The sequence below is a fragment of the Oncorhynchus kisutch genome, unplaced genomic scaffold (assembly GCF_002021735.2).
Source record: "Oncorhynchus kisutch isolate 150728-3 unplaced genomic scaffold, Okis_V2 Okis09a-Okis19a_hom, whole genome shotgun sequence".
NCBI lineage: Eukaryota > Metazoa > Chordata > Actinopteri > Salmoniformes > Salmonidae > Oncorhynchus > Oncorhynchus kisutch.
Genome location: NW_022261985.1, coordinates 17507600 through 17524718, shown reverse-complemented (window position 1 = coordinate 17524718; position 17119 = coordinate 17507600). Strand labels below are relative to the sequence as shown.

The 17119-nt window shown below is 50.4% G+C and overlaps 1 protein-coding gene across 1 annotated transcript in view; it reads right to left on the bottom strand.

The window, feature by feature from the left end:
• The window catches only part of LOC116360509 (adipocyte plasma membrane-associated protein), a 47931-nt gene extending 31972 nt beyond the window's left edge, over positions 1 to 15959 (bottom strand). The window contains exons 1-5 of the mRNA XM_031815185.1: positions 15758 to 15959; positions 11373 to 11462; positions 10634 to 10639; positions 6345 to 6460; positions 6083 to 6181 (exon numbers count right to left, since the gene is read on the bottom strand). Coding sequence (XP_031671045.1) covers positions 6083 to 6181; positions 6345 to 6460; positions 10634 to 10639; positions 11373 to 11462; positions 15758 to 15759 — 313 coding nt within the window. The 5' untranslated portion in view covers positions 15760 to 15959. The remainder of the gene's footprint in view (positions 1 to 6082; positions 6182 to 6344; positions 6461 to 10633; positions 10640 to 11372; positions 11463 to 15757) is intronic.
• Between the last annotated feature and the right edge of the window lie 1160 nt (positions 15960 to 17119).

The following is a 17119-nucleotide window of genomic DNA, read 5'->3' as shown; positions in this document are numbered from 1 at the left end:
GGTAATACAGTAGAAGGGGTGCTGCTCAGCGTGAGGTAATACAGTAGGGGGAGTGCTGCTCAGCGTGAGGTAATACAGTAGAGGGAGTGCTGCTCAGCGTGAGGTAATACAGTAGAGGGAGTGCTGCTCAGCGTGAGGTAATACAGTAGGGGGAGTGCTGCTCAGCGTGAGGTAATACAGTAGGGGGAGTGCTGCTCAGCGTGAGGTAATACAGTAGAGGGAGTGCTGCTCAGCGTGAGGTAATACAGTAGAGGGAGTGCTGCTCAGCGTGAGGTAATAGAGTAGAGGGAGTGCTGCTCAGCGTGAGGTAATGGAGGTAATACAGTAGGGGGAGTGCTGCTCAGCGTGAGGTAATACAGTAGGGGGAGTGCTGCTCAGCGTGAGGTAATACAGTAGAGGGAGTGCTGCTAAGCGTGAGGTAATGGAGGTAATACAGTAGGGGAGTGCTGAGGTAATACAGTAGAGGGGGTGCTGCTCAGCGTGAGGTAATACAGTAGGGGGAGTGCTGAGGTAATACAGTAGGGGGAGTGCTGCTCAGCTTGAGGTAATACAGTATGGGGAGTGCTGCTCAGCGTGAGGTAATACAGTAGGGGGAGTGCTGCTCAGCGTGAGGTAATACAGTAGGGGGGAGTGCTGCTCAGCGTGAGGTAATACAGTAGGGGGAGTGCTGCTCAGCGTGAGGTAATACAGTAGGGGGAGTGCTGCTCAGCGTGAGGTAATACAGTAGGGGGAGTGCTGCTCAGCGTGAGGTAATACAGTAGGGGGAGTGCTGCTCAGCGTGAGGTAATACAGTAGAGGGAGTGCTGCTCAGCGTGAGGTAATACAGTAGGGGGAGTGCTGAGGTAATACAGTAGGGGAGTGCTGCTCAGCGTGAGGTAATACAGTAGGGGGAGTGCTGCTCAGCGTGAGGTAATACAGTAGAGGGAGTGCTGCTCAGCGTGAGGTAATACAGTAGAGGGGAGTGCTGCTCAGCGTGAGGTAATACAGTAGAGGGAGTGCTGCTCAGCGTGAGGTAATGGAGGTAATACAGTAGAAGGGGTGCTGCTCAGCGTGAGGTAATACAGTAGGGGGAGTGCTGCTCAGCGTGAGGTAATACAGTAGAGGGAGTGCTGCTCAGCGTGAGGTAATACAGTAGAGGGAGTGCTGCTCAGCGTGAGGTAATACAGTAGGGGGAGTGCTGCTCAGCGTGAGGTAATACAGTAGGGGGAGTGCTGCTCAGCGTGAGGTAATACAGTAGAGGGAGTGCTGCTCAGCGTGAGGTAATACAGTAGAGGGAGTGCTGCTCAGCGTGAGGTAATAGAGTAGAGGGAGTGCTGCTCAGCGTGAGGTAATGGAGGTAATACAGTAGGGGGAGTGCTGCTCAGCGTGAGGTAATACAGTAGGGGGAGTGCTGCTCAGCCGGAGGTAAACAGTAGGGGATGCTGTCAGCGTGAGGTATACAGTAGAGGGAGTGCTGCTAAGCGTGAAGGTAATGGAGGGTAATACAGTAGGGTGAGTGGCTGAGGTAAATACAGTAGAGGGGGGTGTCTTGCTCAGCGTGGAGGTAATACAGTAGGGGGGATGCTGAGGTAATACAGTAGGGGGGAGTGCTGAGGTAATACAGTAAGGCGGGGGTAGCGGTATCTCAGCGTGAGTGTATACAGTAGGAGGGAGTGCTGCTAATCAGCGTGAGGTAATACAGTAGGGGGGAGGTGCTTGCTCAGCGTGAGGTTAATACAGTAGGGGGAGTGGGTGGCTCAGCGTCAAGGTAATACAGTAGGGGGGAGTGCTTGCTCAGCGTGAGGTAATACAGTAGGGGGAGGATGCTGCTCAGCGTGAGGTAATACAGTAGGGGGAGTGCTGCCTCAGCGTGAGGTAATACAGTAGGGGAGGTGCTGCTCAGAGTGAGGTAATACAGTAGGGGGAGTGCTGAGGTAATACAGTAGGGGAGTGCTGCTCAGCGTGAGGTAATACAGTAGAGGGAGTGCTGCTCAGCGTGAGGTAATACAGTAGGGGGAGTGCTGCTCAGCGTGAGGTATACAGTAGAGGGAGTGCTGCTCAGACAGTGGAGGTAATACAGTAGGGGGAGTGCTGCTCAGCGTGAAGGTAATACAGTAGGGGGGAGTGCTGCTCAGCTTGAGGTATACAGTATGGGGAGTGCTGCTCAGCGTGAGGTAATACAGTAGGGGAGTGCTGCTCAGCGTGAGGTAATACAGTAGGGGGAGTGCTGCTCAGCATGAGGTAATACAGTAGAGGGGAGTGCTGCTCAGCGTGAGGTAATACAGTAGGGGGAGTGCTGCTCAGCATGAGGTAATACAGTAGGGGGGGTGCTGCTCAGCATGAAGGTAATACAGTAGGGGGGGGTGCTGCTTCAGCGTGATGGTAATGGAGGTAATACAGTAGGGGAGTGCTGCTCAGTGGATGGTAATACAGTAGGGGGACTGGTGCTCAGCGTGAGGTAATACAGTAGAGGGAGTGCTGCTCAGCATGAGGTAATACAGTAGGGGGAGTGCTGCTCAGCGTGAGGTAATACAGTAGGGGGGAGTGCTGCTCAGCCGTGAGGTAATACAGTAGGGGGAGTGATGCTCAGCGTCAGGTAATACAGTAGGGGGAGTGCTGCTCAGCGTGAGGTAATACAGTAGAGGGGGAGTGCTGCTCAGCGTGAGGTAATACAGTAGGGGGAGTGCTGCTCAGCGTGAGGTAATACAGTAGGGGGAGCGGTTCTCAGCGTGAGGTAATACAGTAGAGGGAGTGCTGCTCAGCGTGAGGTAATACAGTAGGGGGGAGTGCTGCTCAGCGTGAGGTAATACAGTAGGGGGAGTGCTGCTAAGCGTGAGGTAATACAGTAGGGGGAGTGCTGCTCAGCGTGCGGTGAGGTAATACAGTAGGGGGAGTGCTGCTCAGCGTGACGGTACTACAGTATAGGGAGTGCTGCTCAGCGTGAGGTAATACAGTAGGGGGAGTGCTGAGGTAATACAGTAGGGGGGAGTGCTGCTCAGCGTGAGGTAATACAGTAGGGGGAGTGCTGCTCAGCGTGAGGAGTAATACAGTAGAGGGAGTGCTGCTCAGCGTGAGGTAATACAGTAGAGGGGAGTGCTGCTCAGCGTGAGGTAATACAGTAGAGGGAGTGCTGCTCAGCGTGAGGTAATGGAGGTAATACAGTAGAAGGGGTGCGCTCAGCGTGAGGTAATACAGTAGGGGGAGTGCTGCTCAGCGTGAGGTAATACAGTAGATGGGAGTGCTGCTCAGCGTGAGGTAATACAGTAGAGGGAGTGCTGCTCAGCGTGAGGTAATACAGTAGGGGGAGTGCTGCTCAGCGTGAGGTAATACAGTAGGGGAGTGCTGCTCAGCGTGAGGTAATACAGTAGAGGGAGTGCTGCTCAGCGTGAGGTAATACAGTAGAGGGAGTGCTGCTCAGCGTGAGGTAATAGAGTAGAGGGAGTGCTGCTCAGCGTGAGGTAATGGAGGTAATACAGTAGGGGGAGTGCTGCTCAGCGTGAGGTAATACAGTAGGGGGAGTGCTGCTCAGCGTGAGGTAATACAGTAGAGGGAGTGCTGCTAAGCGTGAGGTAATGGAGGTAATACAGTAGGGGGAGTGCTGAGGTAATACAGTAGAGGGGGTGCTGCTCAGCGTGAGGTAATACAGTAGGGGGAGTGCTGAGGTAATACAGTAGGGGGAGTGCTGAGGTAATACAGTAGGGGGAGCGGTTCTCAGCGTGAGGTATACAGTAGGGGGAGTGCTGCTCAGCGTGAGGTAATACAGTAGGGGAGTGCTGCTCAGCGTGAGGTAATACAGTAGGGGGGAGTGGTGCTCAGCGTCAGGTAATACAGTAGGGGGGAGTGCTGCTCAGCGTGAGGTAATACAGTAGGGGGAGTGCTGCTCAGCGTGAGGTAATACAGTAGGGGGAGTGCTGCTCAGCGTGAGGTAATACAGTAGGGGAGGTGCTGCTCAGAGTGAGGTAATACAGTAGGGGGGAGTGCTGAGGTAATACAGTAGGGGAGTGCTGCTCAGCGTGAGGTAATACAGTAGAGGGAGTGCTGCTCAGCATGAGGTAATACAGTAGGGGGAGTGCTGCTCAGCGTGAGGTAATACAGTAGAGGGAGTGCTGCTCAGCGTGAGGTAATACAGTAGGGGGAGTGCTGCTCAGCGTGAGGTAATACAGTAGGGGGAGTGCTGCTCAGCTTGAGGTTATACAGTATGGGGAGTGCTGCTCAGCGTGAGGTAATACAGTAGGGGGAGTGCTGCTCAGCGTGAGGTAATACAGTAGGGGGAGTGCTGCTCAGCATGAGGTAATACAGTAGAGGGGAGTGCTGCTCAGCGTGAGGTAATACAGTAGGGGGAGTGCTGCTCAGCATGAGGTAATACAGTAGGGGGGGTGCTGCTCAGCATGAGGTAATACAGTAGAGGGGAGTGCTGCTCAGCGTGAGGTAATACAGTAGGGGGAGTGCTGCTCAGCATGAGGTAATACAGTAGGGGGGGGTGCTGCTCAGCGTGAGGTAATGGAGGTAATACATTAGGGGGAGTGCTGCTCAGCGTGAGGTAATACAGTAGGGGGAGTGCTGCTCAGCGTGAGGTAATACAGTAGGGGGGAGTAATACAGTAGGGGGAGTGCTGCTCAGCATGAGGTAATACAGTAGAGGGGAGTGCTGAGGTAATACAGTAGAGGGAGTGCTGAGGTAATACAGTAGGGGGAGTGCTGCTCAGCGTGAGGTAATACAGTAGAGGGGAGTGCAGAGGTAATACAGTAGAGGGAGTGCTGAGGTAATACAGTAGAGGGAGTGCTGAGGTAATACAGTAGGGGGAGTGCTGCTCAGCGTGAGGTAATACAGTAGGGGGAGTGCTGCTCAACGTGAGGTAATACAGTAGGGGGAGTGCTGAGGTAATACAGTAGGGGGAGTGCTGCTCAGCTTGAGGTTATACAGTAGGGGAGTGCTGCTCAGTGTGAGGTAATACAGTCGGGGGAGGTGCAGCGTGAGATAATACAGTAGGGGGGGTGCTGCTCAGCGTGAGGTAATACAGTAGAGGGAGTGCTGCTCAGCATGAGGTAATACAGTAGGGGGGGTGCTGCTCAGCGTGAGGTAATGGAGGTAATACAGTAGGGGGAGTGCTGCTCAGTGTGAGGTAATACAGTAGGGGGAGTGCTGCTCAGCATGAGGTAATACAGTAGGGGGAGTGCTGCTCAGCGTGAGGTAATACAGTAGGGGTGAGTGCTGCTCAGCGTGAGGTAATACAGTAGGGGTGGTGAGGTAATACAGTAGGGGGGAGTAATACAGTAGGGGGAGTGCTGCTCAGCATGAGGTAATACAGTAGAGGGGAAGTGCTGAGGTAATACAGTAGAGGGAGTGCTGAGGTAATACAGTAGGGGGAGTGCTGCTCAGCGTGAGGTAATACAGTAGGGGGAGTGCTGCTCAACGTGAGGTAATACAGTAGGGGGAGTGCTGAGGTAATACAGTAGGGGGAGTGCTGCTCAGCTTGAGGTTATACAGTAGGGGAGTGCTGCTCAGTGTGAGGTAATACAGTCGGGGGAGGTGCAGCGTGAGGTAATACAGTAGGCTGAGTACTGCTCAGCGTGAGGTAATGGAGGTAATACAGTAGGGGGAGTGCTGCTCATCATGAGGTAATACAGTAGGGGGAGTGCTGCTCAGCATGAGGTAATACAGTAGGGGGAGTGCTGCTCAGCGTGAGGTAATACAGTAGGGTTAGTTAGTTACTGACCACACTCCTGTATGTCCTGTCCCACATGGGTGATGAGTTAGCGTTAGGGTTGGTTAGTTAGTTAGTTACTGACCACACTCCTGTAAGTCCTGTCCCACGTGGGTGATGAGTTAGCATTAGGGTTAGTTACTGACCACACTCCTGTAAGTCCTGTCCTGCGTGGGTGATGAGTTAGCGTTAGTTAGCGTTAGGGTTGGTTAGTTAGTTACTGACCACACTCCTGTAAGTCCTGTCCCACGTGGGTGATGAGTTAGGGTTAGTTAGTTAGTTACTGACCACACTCCTGTAAGTCCTGTCCCACGTGGGTGATGAGTTAGGGTTAGTTAGCGTTAGGGTTGGTTAGTTAGTTAGCATCAGGGTTGGGTAGTTAGTTAGTTAGTTACTGACCACACTCCTGTAAGTCCTGCCCCATGTGGGTGATGAGGGTTAGAGTCTCCTGATGGATCCTCCACAGCTTCCCATCCACCGTCCCTGTGTACACGTTACCTAGGAGACACCAGAGGTTAGAGGTCAGGGGTCAGACAGGCCACAGAGTTCTAAAAAGGTATTTCCAGTCAAAGGTCATATAAACACTGAGGAGGCGGATGAAAGACCAACAGACAGGATTAAATTAAAACGTTGAATGAAAGACAGACAGACGAGTTCTTACCCTCCTGGTCCGCAGTGAAGGATTCTGGTCCATGTAGTTGTCCAGTGAACAGCCTGCGTCCGTTCTGTAGTCTGGTGTTGACAGCCAGCGGGCCCTCCAGGAGCGGAGGGGGGTCCCTTGAATCTGACAGACAATAACCTTTAACCCTTTAACCCCTAAACTGACAGACAATAACCTTTAACCCCTAAACTAACAGACAATAACCTTTAACCCCTAAACTGACAGACAAAAACCTTTACCCCCTAAACTGACAGACAATAACCTTTAACCCCTAAACTGACAGACAATAACCTTTACCCCCTAAACTGACAGACAATAACCTTTACCCCCTAAACTGACAGACAATAACCTTTAACCCTTAACCCCTAAACTGTTTCCCTCTGATAACACCAACCTGTCTCAAAACACAACCCTTCAACTCCAATAACCCTTAACCCCCTACACAATAAAATAACGAGGCTATATACAGGTGGTACCTGTACCGAGTCAATGTGTGGGGGTACAGGTTAGTAATGAGGCTATATACAGGTGGTACCTGTACCGAGTCCATGTGTGGGGGTACAGGTTAGTAATGAGGCTATATACAGGGGGTACCTGTACCGAGTCAATGTGTGGGGGTACAGGTTAGTAATGAGGCTATATACAGGGGGTACCTGTACTGAGTCAATGTGTGGGGGTACAGGTTAGTAATGAGGCTATATACAGGGGGTACCTGTACCGAGTCAATGTGTGGAGGTACAGGTTAGTAATGAGGCTATATACAGGGGGTACCTGTACCGAGTCAATGTGTGGGGGTACAGGTTAGTAATGAGGCTATATACAGGGGGTACCTGTACCGAGTCAATGTGTGGGGGTACAGGTTAGTAATGAGGCTATATACAGGGGGTACCTGTACCGAGTCAATGTGTGGGGGTACAGGTTAGTAATGAGGCTATATACAGGGGGTACCTGTACCGAGTCAATGTGTGGGGGTACAGGTTAGTGGAGGTAATATGTACATGTGACTATGCATAGATAATAAACAGCAAGTAGCAACAGCGTAACAGGCCAATGGTACAGTATGTTATCCCTGGTAGAAGCTGTTCAGCAGTCTGATGGCTTGGTGGTAGAAGCTGTTCAGCAGTCTGATGGCTTGGTGGTAGAAGCTGTTCAGCAGTCTGATGGCTTGGAGGTAGAAGCTGTTCAGCAGTCTGATGGCTTGGAGGTAGAAGCTGTTCAGCAGTCTGATGGCTTGGAGGTAGAAGCTGTTCAGCAGTCTGATGGCTTGGCGTTTAGAAGCTGTTCAGCAGTCTGATGGCTTGGGGGGGGTGTAGAAGCTGTTCAGCAGTCTGATGGCTTGGAGGTAGAAGCTGTTCAGCAGTCTGATGGCTTGGAGGTAGAAGCTGTTCAGCAGTCTGATGGCTTGGAGGTAGAAGCTGTTCAGCAGTCTGATGGCTTGGAGGTAGAAGCTGTTCAGCAGTCTGATGGCTTGGAGGTAGAAGCTGTTCAGCAGTCTGATGGCTTGGTGGTAGAAGCTGTTCAGCAGTCTGATGGCTTGGGGTAGAAGCTGTTCAGCAGTCTGATTAGCGGTTTAGAAGCTGTTCAGCAGTCTAATGGCTTGGAGGTAGAAGCTGTTCAGCAGTCTGATGGCTTGGAGGTAGAAGCTGTTCAGCAGTCTGATGGCTTGGTGGTAGAAGCTGTTCAGCAGTCTGATGGCTTGGGGGTAGAAGCTGTTCAGCAGTCTGATGGCTTGGTGGTAGAAGCTGTTCAGCAGTCTGATGGCTTGGGGGTAGAAGCTGTTCAGCAGTCTGATGGCTTGGAGGTAGAAGCTGTTCAGCAGTCTGATGGCTTGGAGGTAGAAGCTGTTCAGCAGTCTGATTGGCTTGGTGGTAGAAGCTGTTCAGCAGTCTGATGGCTTGGTGGTAGAAGCTGTTCAGCAGTCTGATGGCTTGGAGGTAGAAGCTGTTCAGCAGTCTGATTGGCTTGGTGGTAGAAGCTGTTCAGCAGTCTGATGGCTTGGTGGTAGAAGCTGTTCAGCAGTCTGATGGCTTGGTGGTAGAAGCTGTTCAGCAGTCTGATGGCTTGGGGGTAGAAGCTGTTCAGCAGTCTGATTGGCTTGGAGGTAGAAGCTGTTCAGCAGTCTAATGGCTTGGGGGTAGAAGCTGTTCAGCAGTCTGATGGCTTGGGGGTAGAAGCTGTTCAGCAGTCTGATGGCTTGGAGGTAGAAGCTGTTCAGCAGTCTGATGGCTTGGAGGTAGAAAGCTGTTCAGCAGTCTGATGGCTTGGAGGTAGAAGCTGTTCAGCAGTCTGATGGCTTGGTGGTAGAAGCTGTTCAGCAGTCTGATGGCTTGGAGGTAGAAGCTGTTCAGCAGTCTGATGGCTTGGTGGTAGAAGCTGTTCAGCAGTCTGATGGCTTGGAGGTAGAAGCTGTTCAGCAGTCTGATGGCTTGGAGGTAGAAGCTGTTCAGCAGTCTGATGGCTTGGAGGTAGAAGCTGTTCAGCAGTCTGATGGCTTGGTGGTAGAAGCTGTTCAGCAGTCTGATGGCTTGGGGGTAGAAGCTGTTCAGCAGTCTGATGGCTTGGGGTAGAAGCTGTTCAGCAGTCTGATGGCTTGGGGGTAGAAGCTGTTCAGCAGTCTGATGGCTTGGAGGTAGAAGCTGTTCAGCAGTCTGATGGCTTGGGGGTAGAAGCTGTTCAGCAGTCTGATGGCTTGGAGGTAGAAGCTGTTCAGCAGTCTGATGGCTTGGAGGTAGAAGCTGTTCAGCAGTCTGATTGGCTTGGTGGTAGAAGCTGTTCAGCAGTCTGATGGCTTGGAGGTAGAAGCTGTTCAGCAGTCTGATGGCTTGGAGGTAGAAGCTGTTCAGCAGTCTGATTGGCTTGGGGGTAGAAGCTGTTCAGCAGTCTGATGGCTTGGTGGTAGAAGCTGTTCAGCAGTCTGATGGCTTGGTGGTAGAAGCTGTTCAGCAGTCTGATGGCTTGGTGGTAGAAGCTGTTCAGCAGTCTGATTGGCTTGGGGGTAGAAGCTGTTCAGCAGTCTAATGGCTTGGAGGTAGAAGCTGTTCAGCAGTCTGATGGCTTGGATGTAGAAGCTGTTCAGCAGTCTGATGGCTTGGTGGTAGAAGCTGTTCAGCAGTCTGATGGCTTGGTGGTAGAAGCTGTTCAGCAGTCTGATGGCTTGGTGGTAGAAGCTGTTCAGCAGTCTGATGGCTTGGTGGTAGAAGCTGTTCAGCAGTCTGATGGCTTGGAGGTAGAAGCTGTTCAGCAGTCTGATGGCTTGGTGGTAGAAGCTGTTCAGCAGTCTGATGGCTTGGTGGTAGAAGCTGTTCAGCAGTCTGATGGCTTGGTGGTAGAAGCTGTTCAGCAGTCTGATGGCTTGGAGGTAGAAGCTGTTCAGCAGTCTGATGGCTTGGTGGTAGAAGCTGTTCAGCAGTCTGATGGCTTGGGGGGGGTGTAGAAGCTGTTCAGCAGTCTGATGGCTTGGAGGTAGAAGCTGTTCAGCAGTCTGATGGCTTGGGGGGGTGTAGAAGCTGTTCAGCAGTCTGATGGCTTGGGGGGTAGAAGCTGTTCAGCAGTCTGATGGCTTGGTGGTAGAAGCTGTTCAGCAGTCTGATGGCTTGGAGGTAGAAGCTGTTCAGCAGTCTGATGGCTTGGAGGTAGAAGCTGTTCAGCAGTCTGATGGCTTGGTGGTAGAAGCTGTTCAGCAGTCTGATGGCTTGGTGGTAGAAGCTGTTCAGCAGTCTGATGGCTTGGTGGTAGAAGCTGTTCAGCAGTCTGATGGCTTGGTGGTAGAAGCTGTTCAGCAGTCTGATGGCTTGGAGGTAGAAGCTGTTAAGGAGCCTTTTGGATCCAGACTTGCTATTCTGGTACCGCTTGGAGGCAGAGAGAACAGTCTGTGACTAGGGTGGCAGGGGCCTTTGACCATTTTTAGGGCCTTCCTCTGACACCGCCTGGTATAGAGGTCCTGGCAAGCAAGAAGCTTGGCCCCAGTGATGTACTAGGTCGTACGCACTACCCTCTGTAGTGCCTTGTGGTCGGAGGCTGAGCAGTTGCATTACCAGGCGGTGATGCAACCAGTCACCCTAGTCACAGACTGTTCTCTCTGCTACCGCACGGCAAGCGGTACCAGAATAGCAAGTCTGGCGATGATGCAACTCTCGATGGTGCAGCTGTAGAACCTTTTGAGGATCTCAGGACCCATGCAAAATCTTTTCAGTTTCCTGAGGGGGAATAAGTTTTGTCGTGCCCTCTTCACGACTGTCTTGGTGTGTTTGGACCATGTTAGTTTGTTGTTGATGTGGACACCTAGAAACTTGAAGCTCTCAACTTGCTCCACTGCAGCCACGTCGATGAGAATGGGGACGTACTCTGTCCTCCTTTTCCTGTAGTCCACAATCATCTCCTTTGTCTTGATCACATTGAGGGAGAGGTTGTTGTCCTGGCACCATACGGCCAGGTCTCTGACCTCCTCCCTATAGTCTGTCTCATCGTTGTCGGTGATCAGGCCTACCACTGTTGTGTCATCAGCAAACTGAATGATGGTGTTGGAGTCGTGCCTGGCAGTGCAGTTATGAGTGAACAGGGAGTACAGGAGGGGACTGAGCACGCACCCCTGTGGGGCCCCCGTGTTCGAGGATCAGCGTGGCGGATGTGTTGTTACCTACCCTTACCACCTAGGGGTGGCCCGTCAGGAAGTCCAGGATCCAGTTGCAGAGGGAGGTGTTTAGTCCCAGGGTCCTTAGCTTAGTGATGAGCTTTGAGGGCACTATGGTGTTGAACGCTGAGCTGTAGTCAATGAATAGCATCCTCATGTAGGTGTTCCTTTTGTCCAGGTGGGAAAGGGCAGGGTGGAGTGCAATAGAGATTGCATCATCTGTGGATCTGTCGGGCGGTATGCAAATGAGGGTGGCTCTAGTGTTTCTGGGATGATGGTGTTGATGTGAGCTATGACCAGCCTTTCAAAGCACTTCATGGCTACGGATGTGAGTATTAGTTTGCAAGCCCTGCCACATCCGACAAGCATCAGAGCCGGTGTGGTGTGTCTGTACTTACATGTAAGGCTGAGGGTTTATGGGTGAGGGGAGGAGGTAGACCCCTACAGCCACCGATAGCAGGACCACTAATATCCCTCTCTTCCCTAGCCTGAAGACAAGAGACAACACAACAGATATCAGGACCACTAATATCCCTCTCTTCCCTAGCCTGAAGACAAGAGACAACACAACAGATATCAGGACCACTAATATCCCTCTCTTCCCTAGCCTGAAGACAAGAGACAACACAACAGATATCAGGACCACTAATATCCCTCTCTTCCCTAGCCTGAAGACAAGAGACAACACAACAGATATCAGGACCACTAATATCCCTCTCTTCCCTAGCCTGAAGACAAGAGACAACACAACAGATATCAGGACCACTAATATCCCTCTCTTCCCTAGCCTGAAGACAAGAGACAACACAACAGATATCAGGACCACTAATATCCCTCTCTTCCCTAGCCTGAAGACAAGAGACAACACAACAGATATCAGGACCACTAATATCCCTCTCTTCCCTAGCCTGAAGACAAGAGACAACACAACAGATATCAGGACCACTAATATCCCTCTCTTCCCTAGCCTGAAGACAAGAGACAACACAACAGATATCAGGACCACTAATATCCCTCTCTTCCCTAGCCTGAAGACAAGAGACAACACAACAGATATCAGGACCACTAATATCCCTCTCTTCCCTAGCCTGAAGACAAGAGACAACACAACAGATATCAGGACCACTAATATCCCTCTCTTCCCTAGCCTGAAGACAAGAGACAACACAACAGATATCAGGACCACTAATATCCCTCTCTTCCCTAGCCTGAAGACAAGAGACAACACAACAGATATCAGGACCACTAATATCCCTCTCTTCCCTAGCCTGAAGACAAGAGACAACACAACAGATATCAGGACCACTAATATCCCTCTCTTCCCTAGCCTGAAGACAAGAGACAACACAACAGATATCAGGACCACTAATATCCCTCTCTTCCCTACCTTGAAGACAAGAGACAACACAACAGATATCACATGTACACTGACTGGAAAAAACATTAAGAACACCGTCCTAACATTGAGTTGCACCACCCCCCACTCCGCCAACACCCCCCACTCTACCACCCTGCTCCCCTACCATCCTGCTCCCCCCACCACTCTGCCCCCCCACCACCCCCCACTCCACCACCCTACTCCCTCACCACACCACCCTGCTCCCCCACCACCCCCCACCACCTGCCTGCTCCCCCACCACACCCGCCTACTCCCCAACCAGCCTGCTCCCCCACCACCCTCTGCTCCCCCACCACCACCACCACCCCGCTCCCATACCACCCTGTCTGGCTACAGAACAATGGTACAGTATGTTATCCTTATCCCTTATCTGTCTGGCTACAGGGCAATGGTACAGTATGTTATCCCTTATCTGTCTGGCTACAGGCCAATGGTACATTATGTTATCCCTTATCTGTCTGGCTACAGGCCAATGGTACAGTATGTTATCCCTTATCTGTCTGGCTACAGGGCAATGGTACATTATGTTATCCCTTATCTGTCTGGCTACAGGGCAATGGTACATTATGTTGTCCCTTATCCCTTATCTGTCTGGCTACAGGGCAATGGTACATTATGTTGTCCCTTATCCCTTATCTGTCTGGCTACAGGCCAATGGTACAGTATGTTATCCCTTATCTGACTGGCTACAGGACAATGGTACAGTATGTTATCCATTATCTGTCTGGCTACAGGGCAATGGTGCAGTATGTTATCCCTTATCTGTCTGGCTACAGGCCAATGGTACATTATGTTATCCCTTATCTGTCTGGCTACAGGGCAATGGTACATTATGTTGTCCCTTATCCCTTATCTGTCTGGCTACAGGGCAATGGTACATTATGTTGTCCCTTATCCCTTATCTGTCTGGCTACAGGGCAATGGTACAGTATGTTATCCCTTATCTGTCTGGCTACAGGGCAATGGTACATTATGTTGTCCCTTATCCCTTATCTGTCTGGCTACAGGGCAATGGTACATTATGTTGTCCCTTATCCCTTATCTGTCTGGCTACAGGCCAATGGTACAGTATGTTATCCCTTATCTGTCTGGCTACAGGGCAATGGTACATTATGTTATCCCTTATCTGTCTGGCTACAGGGCAATGGTACAGTATGTTGTCCCTTATCCCTTATCTGTCTGGCTACAGGGCAATGGTACATTATGTTGTCCCTTATCCCTTATCTGTCTGGCTACAGGCCAATGGTACAGTATGTTATCCCTTATCTGTCTGGCTACAGGGCAATGGTACATTATGTATCCCTTATCTGTCTGGCTACAGGGCAATGGTACATTATGTTATCCCTTATCTGTCTGGCTACAGGCCAATTGGTACAGTATGTTATCCCTTATCTGTCTGGCTACAGGACAATGGTACAGTATGTTATCCCTTATCTGTCTGGCTACAGGGCAATGGTACATTATGTTATCCCTTATCTGTCTGGCTACAGGCCAATGGTACGGTATGTTATCCCTTATCTGTCTGGCTACAGGACAATGGTACATTATGTTATCCCTTATCTGTCTGGCTACAGGGCAATGGTACAGTATGTTATCCCTTATCTGTCTGGCTACAGGACAATGATACATTGTTGTCCCTTATCCCTTATCTGTCTGGCTACAGGACAATGGTACAGTATGTTATCCCTTAACTGTCTGGCTACAGGGCAACAGTGTGTTATCCCTTATCCCTTATCTGTCTGGCTACAGGACAATGGTACAGTATGTTATCCCTTATCTGTCTGGCTACAGGACAATGGTACAGTATGTTATCCCTTATCTGTCTGGCTACAGGACAATGGTACATTATGTTATCCCTTATCTGACTGGCTATGAAATTACAGATGACTGATAGTAAACTATTCCACACCATGTTTAATCTCATCTGAGCTGCAGTTATTGGGTAATATTCCAATAGGATATATTCAAAGATTCATTTCAATAGTTTCATAACATGTATTGTGCGACAATATCGTTATCATAATCAATTACAACTTGGACAAAAACTGTCAACAACTCTCTACCAAAACATGACTGTGGTCATTCATCTAGCAGTAGCCTGTCTACCAAAACATGACTGCGGTCATTCATCCAGCAGTAGCCTGTCTACCAAAACATGACTGCGGTCATTCATCCAGCAGTAGCCTATCTACCAAAACATGACTGTGGTCATTCATCCAGCAGTAGCCTGTCTACCAAAACATGACTGTGGTCATTCATCCAGCAGTAGCCTGTCTACCAAAACATGACTGTGGTCATTCATCCAGCAGTAGCCTGTCTACCAAAACATGACTGCGGTCATTCATCCAGCAGTAGCCTGTCTACCAAAACATGACTGCGGTCATTCATCTAGCAGTAGCCTGTCTACCAAAACATGACTGCGGTCATTCATCCAGCAGTAGCCTGTCTACCAAACATGACTGCGGTCATTCATCCAGCAGTAGCCTATCTACCAAAACATGACTGTGGTCATTCATCCAGCAGTAGCCTGTCTACCAAAACATGACTGTGGTCATTCATCCAGCAGTAGCCTGTCTACCAAAACATGACTGCGGTCATTCATCCAGCAGTAGCCTGTCTACCAAAACATGACTGCGGTCATTCATCCAGCAGTAGCCTGTCTACCAAAACATGACTGCGGTCATTCATCCAGCAGTAGCCTGTCTACCAAAACATGACTGTGGTCATTCATCTAGCAGTAGCCTGTCTACCAAAACATGACTGTGGTCATTCATCCAGCAGTAGCCTGTCTACCAAAACATGACTGTGGTCATTCATCCAGCAGTAGCCTATCTACCAAAACATGACTGTGGTCATTCATCCAGCAGTAGCCTGTCTACCAAAACATGACTGTGGTCATTCATCCAGCAGTAGCCTGTCTACCAAAACATGACTGTGGTCATTCATCCAGCAGTAGCCTATCTACCAAAACATGACTGTGGTCATTCATCCAGCAGTAGCCTGTCTACCAAAACATGACTGTGGTCATTCATCCAGCAGTAGCCTGTCTACCAAAACATGACTGTGGTCATTCATCCAGCAGTAGCCTATCTACCAAAACATGACTGTGGTCATTCATCTAGCAGTAGCCTATCTACCAAAACATGACTGTGGTCATTCATCCAGCAGTAGCCTATCTACCAAAACATGACTGTGGTCATTCATCCAGCAGTAGCCTATCTACCAAACATGACTGTGGTCATTCATCTAGCAGTAGCCTATCTACCAAAAGACAGTTACTCTATGAACTTGTTTTTGAGGGACAAGTAGGCTCATGCTTAAAATCGTTCACGTAACTACATTCTTGTTTTATCACAAAGCAAAACAACTCCGGTAAAAACGTACATAGTGAATCCCTCTGCAGCTCGCGCCCGTCCGGTTAGATCCTGTCTCCGGTGAGACTCGCCGCCATGAAGCAAAGTTGTTGTCTGTTCTGGTGAGCGCCGCGGGTGAGAGGTAGTCTGTGTCAGCTGAGAGAGAGTGAGTGTGTGTGTGCTGAGAGAGACTGAGTGTGTGTGTGTGCTGAGAGAAACTGAGAGTGAGTGATTTAAAAGAGTTCATCCAGAGGACAGAAGACTGGAAGGGGAGGTGTGAGACGGACTGGGGGAGGTTTATTTACCATGTCTTCTTCTTCCTCAACTATCATGATATTGTATAGCCACTAGGGGGAGCCACCTGACAGGCCCTGGGACTGAACTGTTTCCAAGTCTACTTTTATTTGTCACATGCTTTGTAAACAACAGGTTGATGTTATACCCCCACACCAGCACGACCAGGACACAGGTTGATGTTATACCCAACACCAATACGACCAGGACACACAGGTTGATGTTATACCCCCACACAAGCAGGACCAGGACACACAGGTTGATGTTATACCAACACACCAGCACGACCAGGACACACAGGTTTATATTAACCCCCCACACCAGCACGACAGGACACAGGTTGATATTAGACCCCCACACCAGCACGACCAGGACACAGGTTGATATTAGACCCCCACACCAGCACGACCAGGACACGATGCTTGATATTATACCCCTCACCAGCACGACCAGGACACACAGTTTGATGTTAACCCCCACACTAGCACGACCAGGACACACAGGTTGATGTTATACCCCACACCAGCACGACCAGGACACACAGTTTGATGTTATACCCCCACACCAGCACGACCAGGAACACAGGTTGATGTTATACCCCCACACCAGCACGACCAGGACACAGGTTGATATTATACCCCCAACCAGCACGACCAGGACACAAGGTTTGATGTTTTACCGCCACACCAGCACGACCAGGACACACACAGGTTGATATTATACCCCCACACCAGCACGACCAGGACACACTGGTTGATGTTATACCCCCACACCAGCACGACCAGGACACACAGGTTGATGTTATACCCCACACCAGCACGACCAGACACACAGGTGATGTATAGCCCCACACCAGCACGACCAGGACACACAGGTTGATGTTATACCCCCACACAAGCAGGACCAGGACACACAGGTTGATGTTATACCAACACACCAGCACGACCAGGACACAGGTTTATATTATACCCCCACACCAGCACGACCAGGACACAGGTTGATATTAGACCCCCACACCAGCACGACCAGGACACACAGGTTGATGTTATACCCCCACACCAGCACGACCAGGACACATGTTGATATTATACCCCCACAC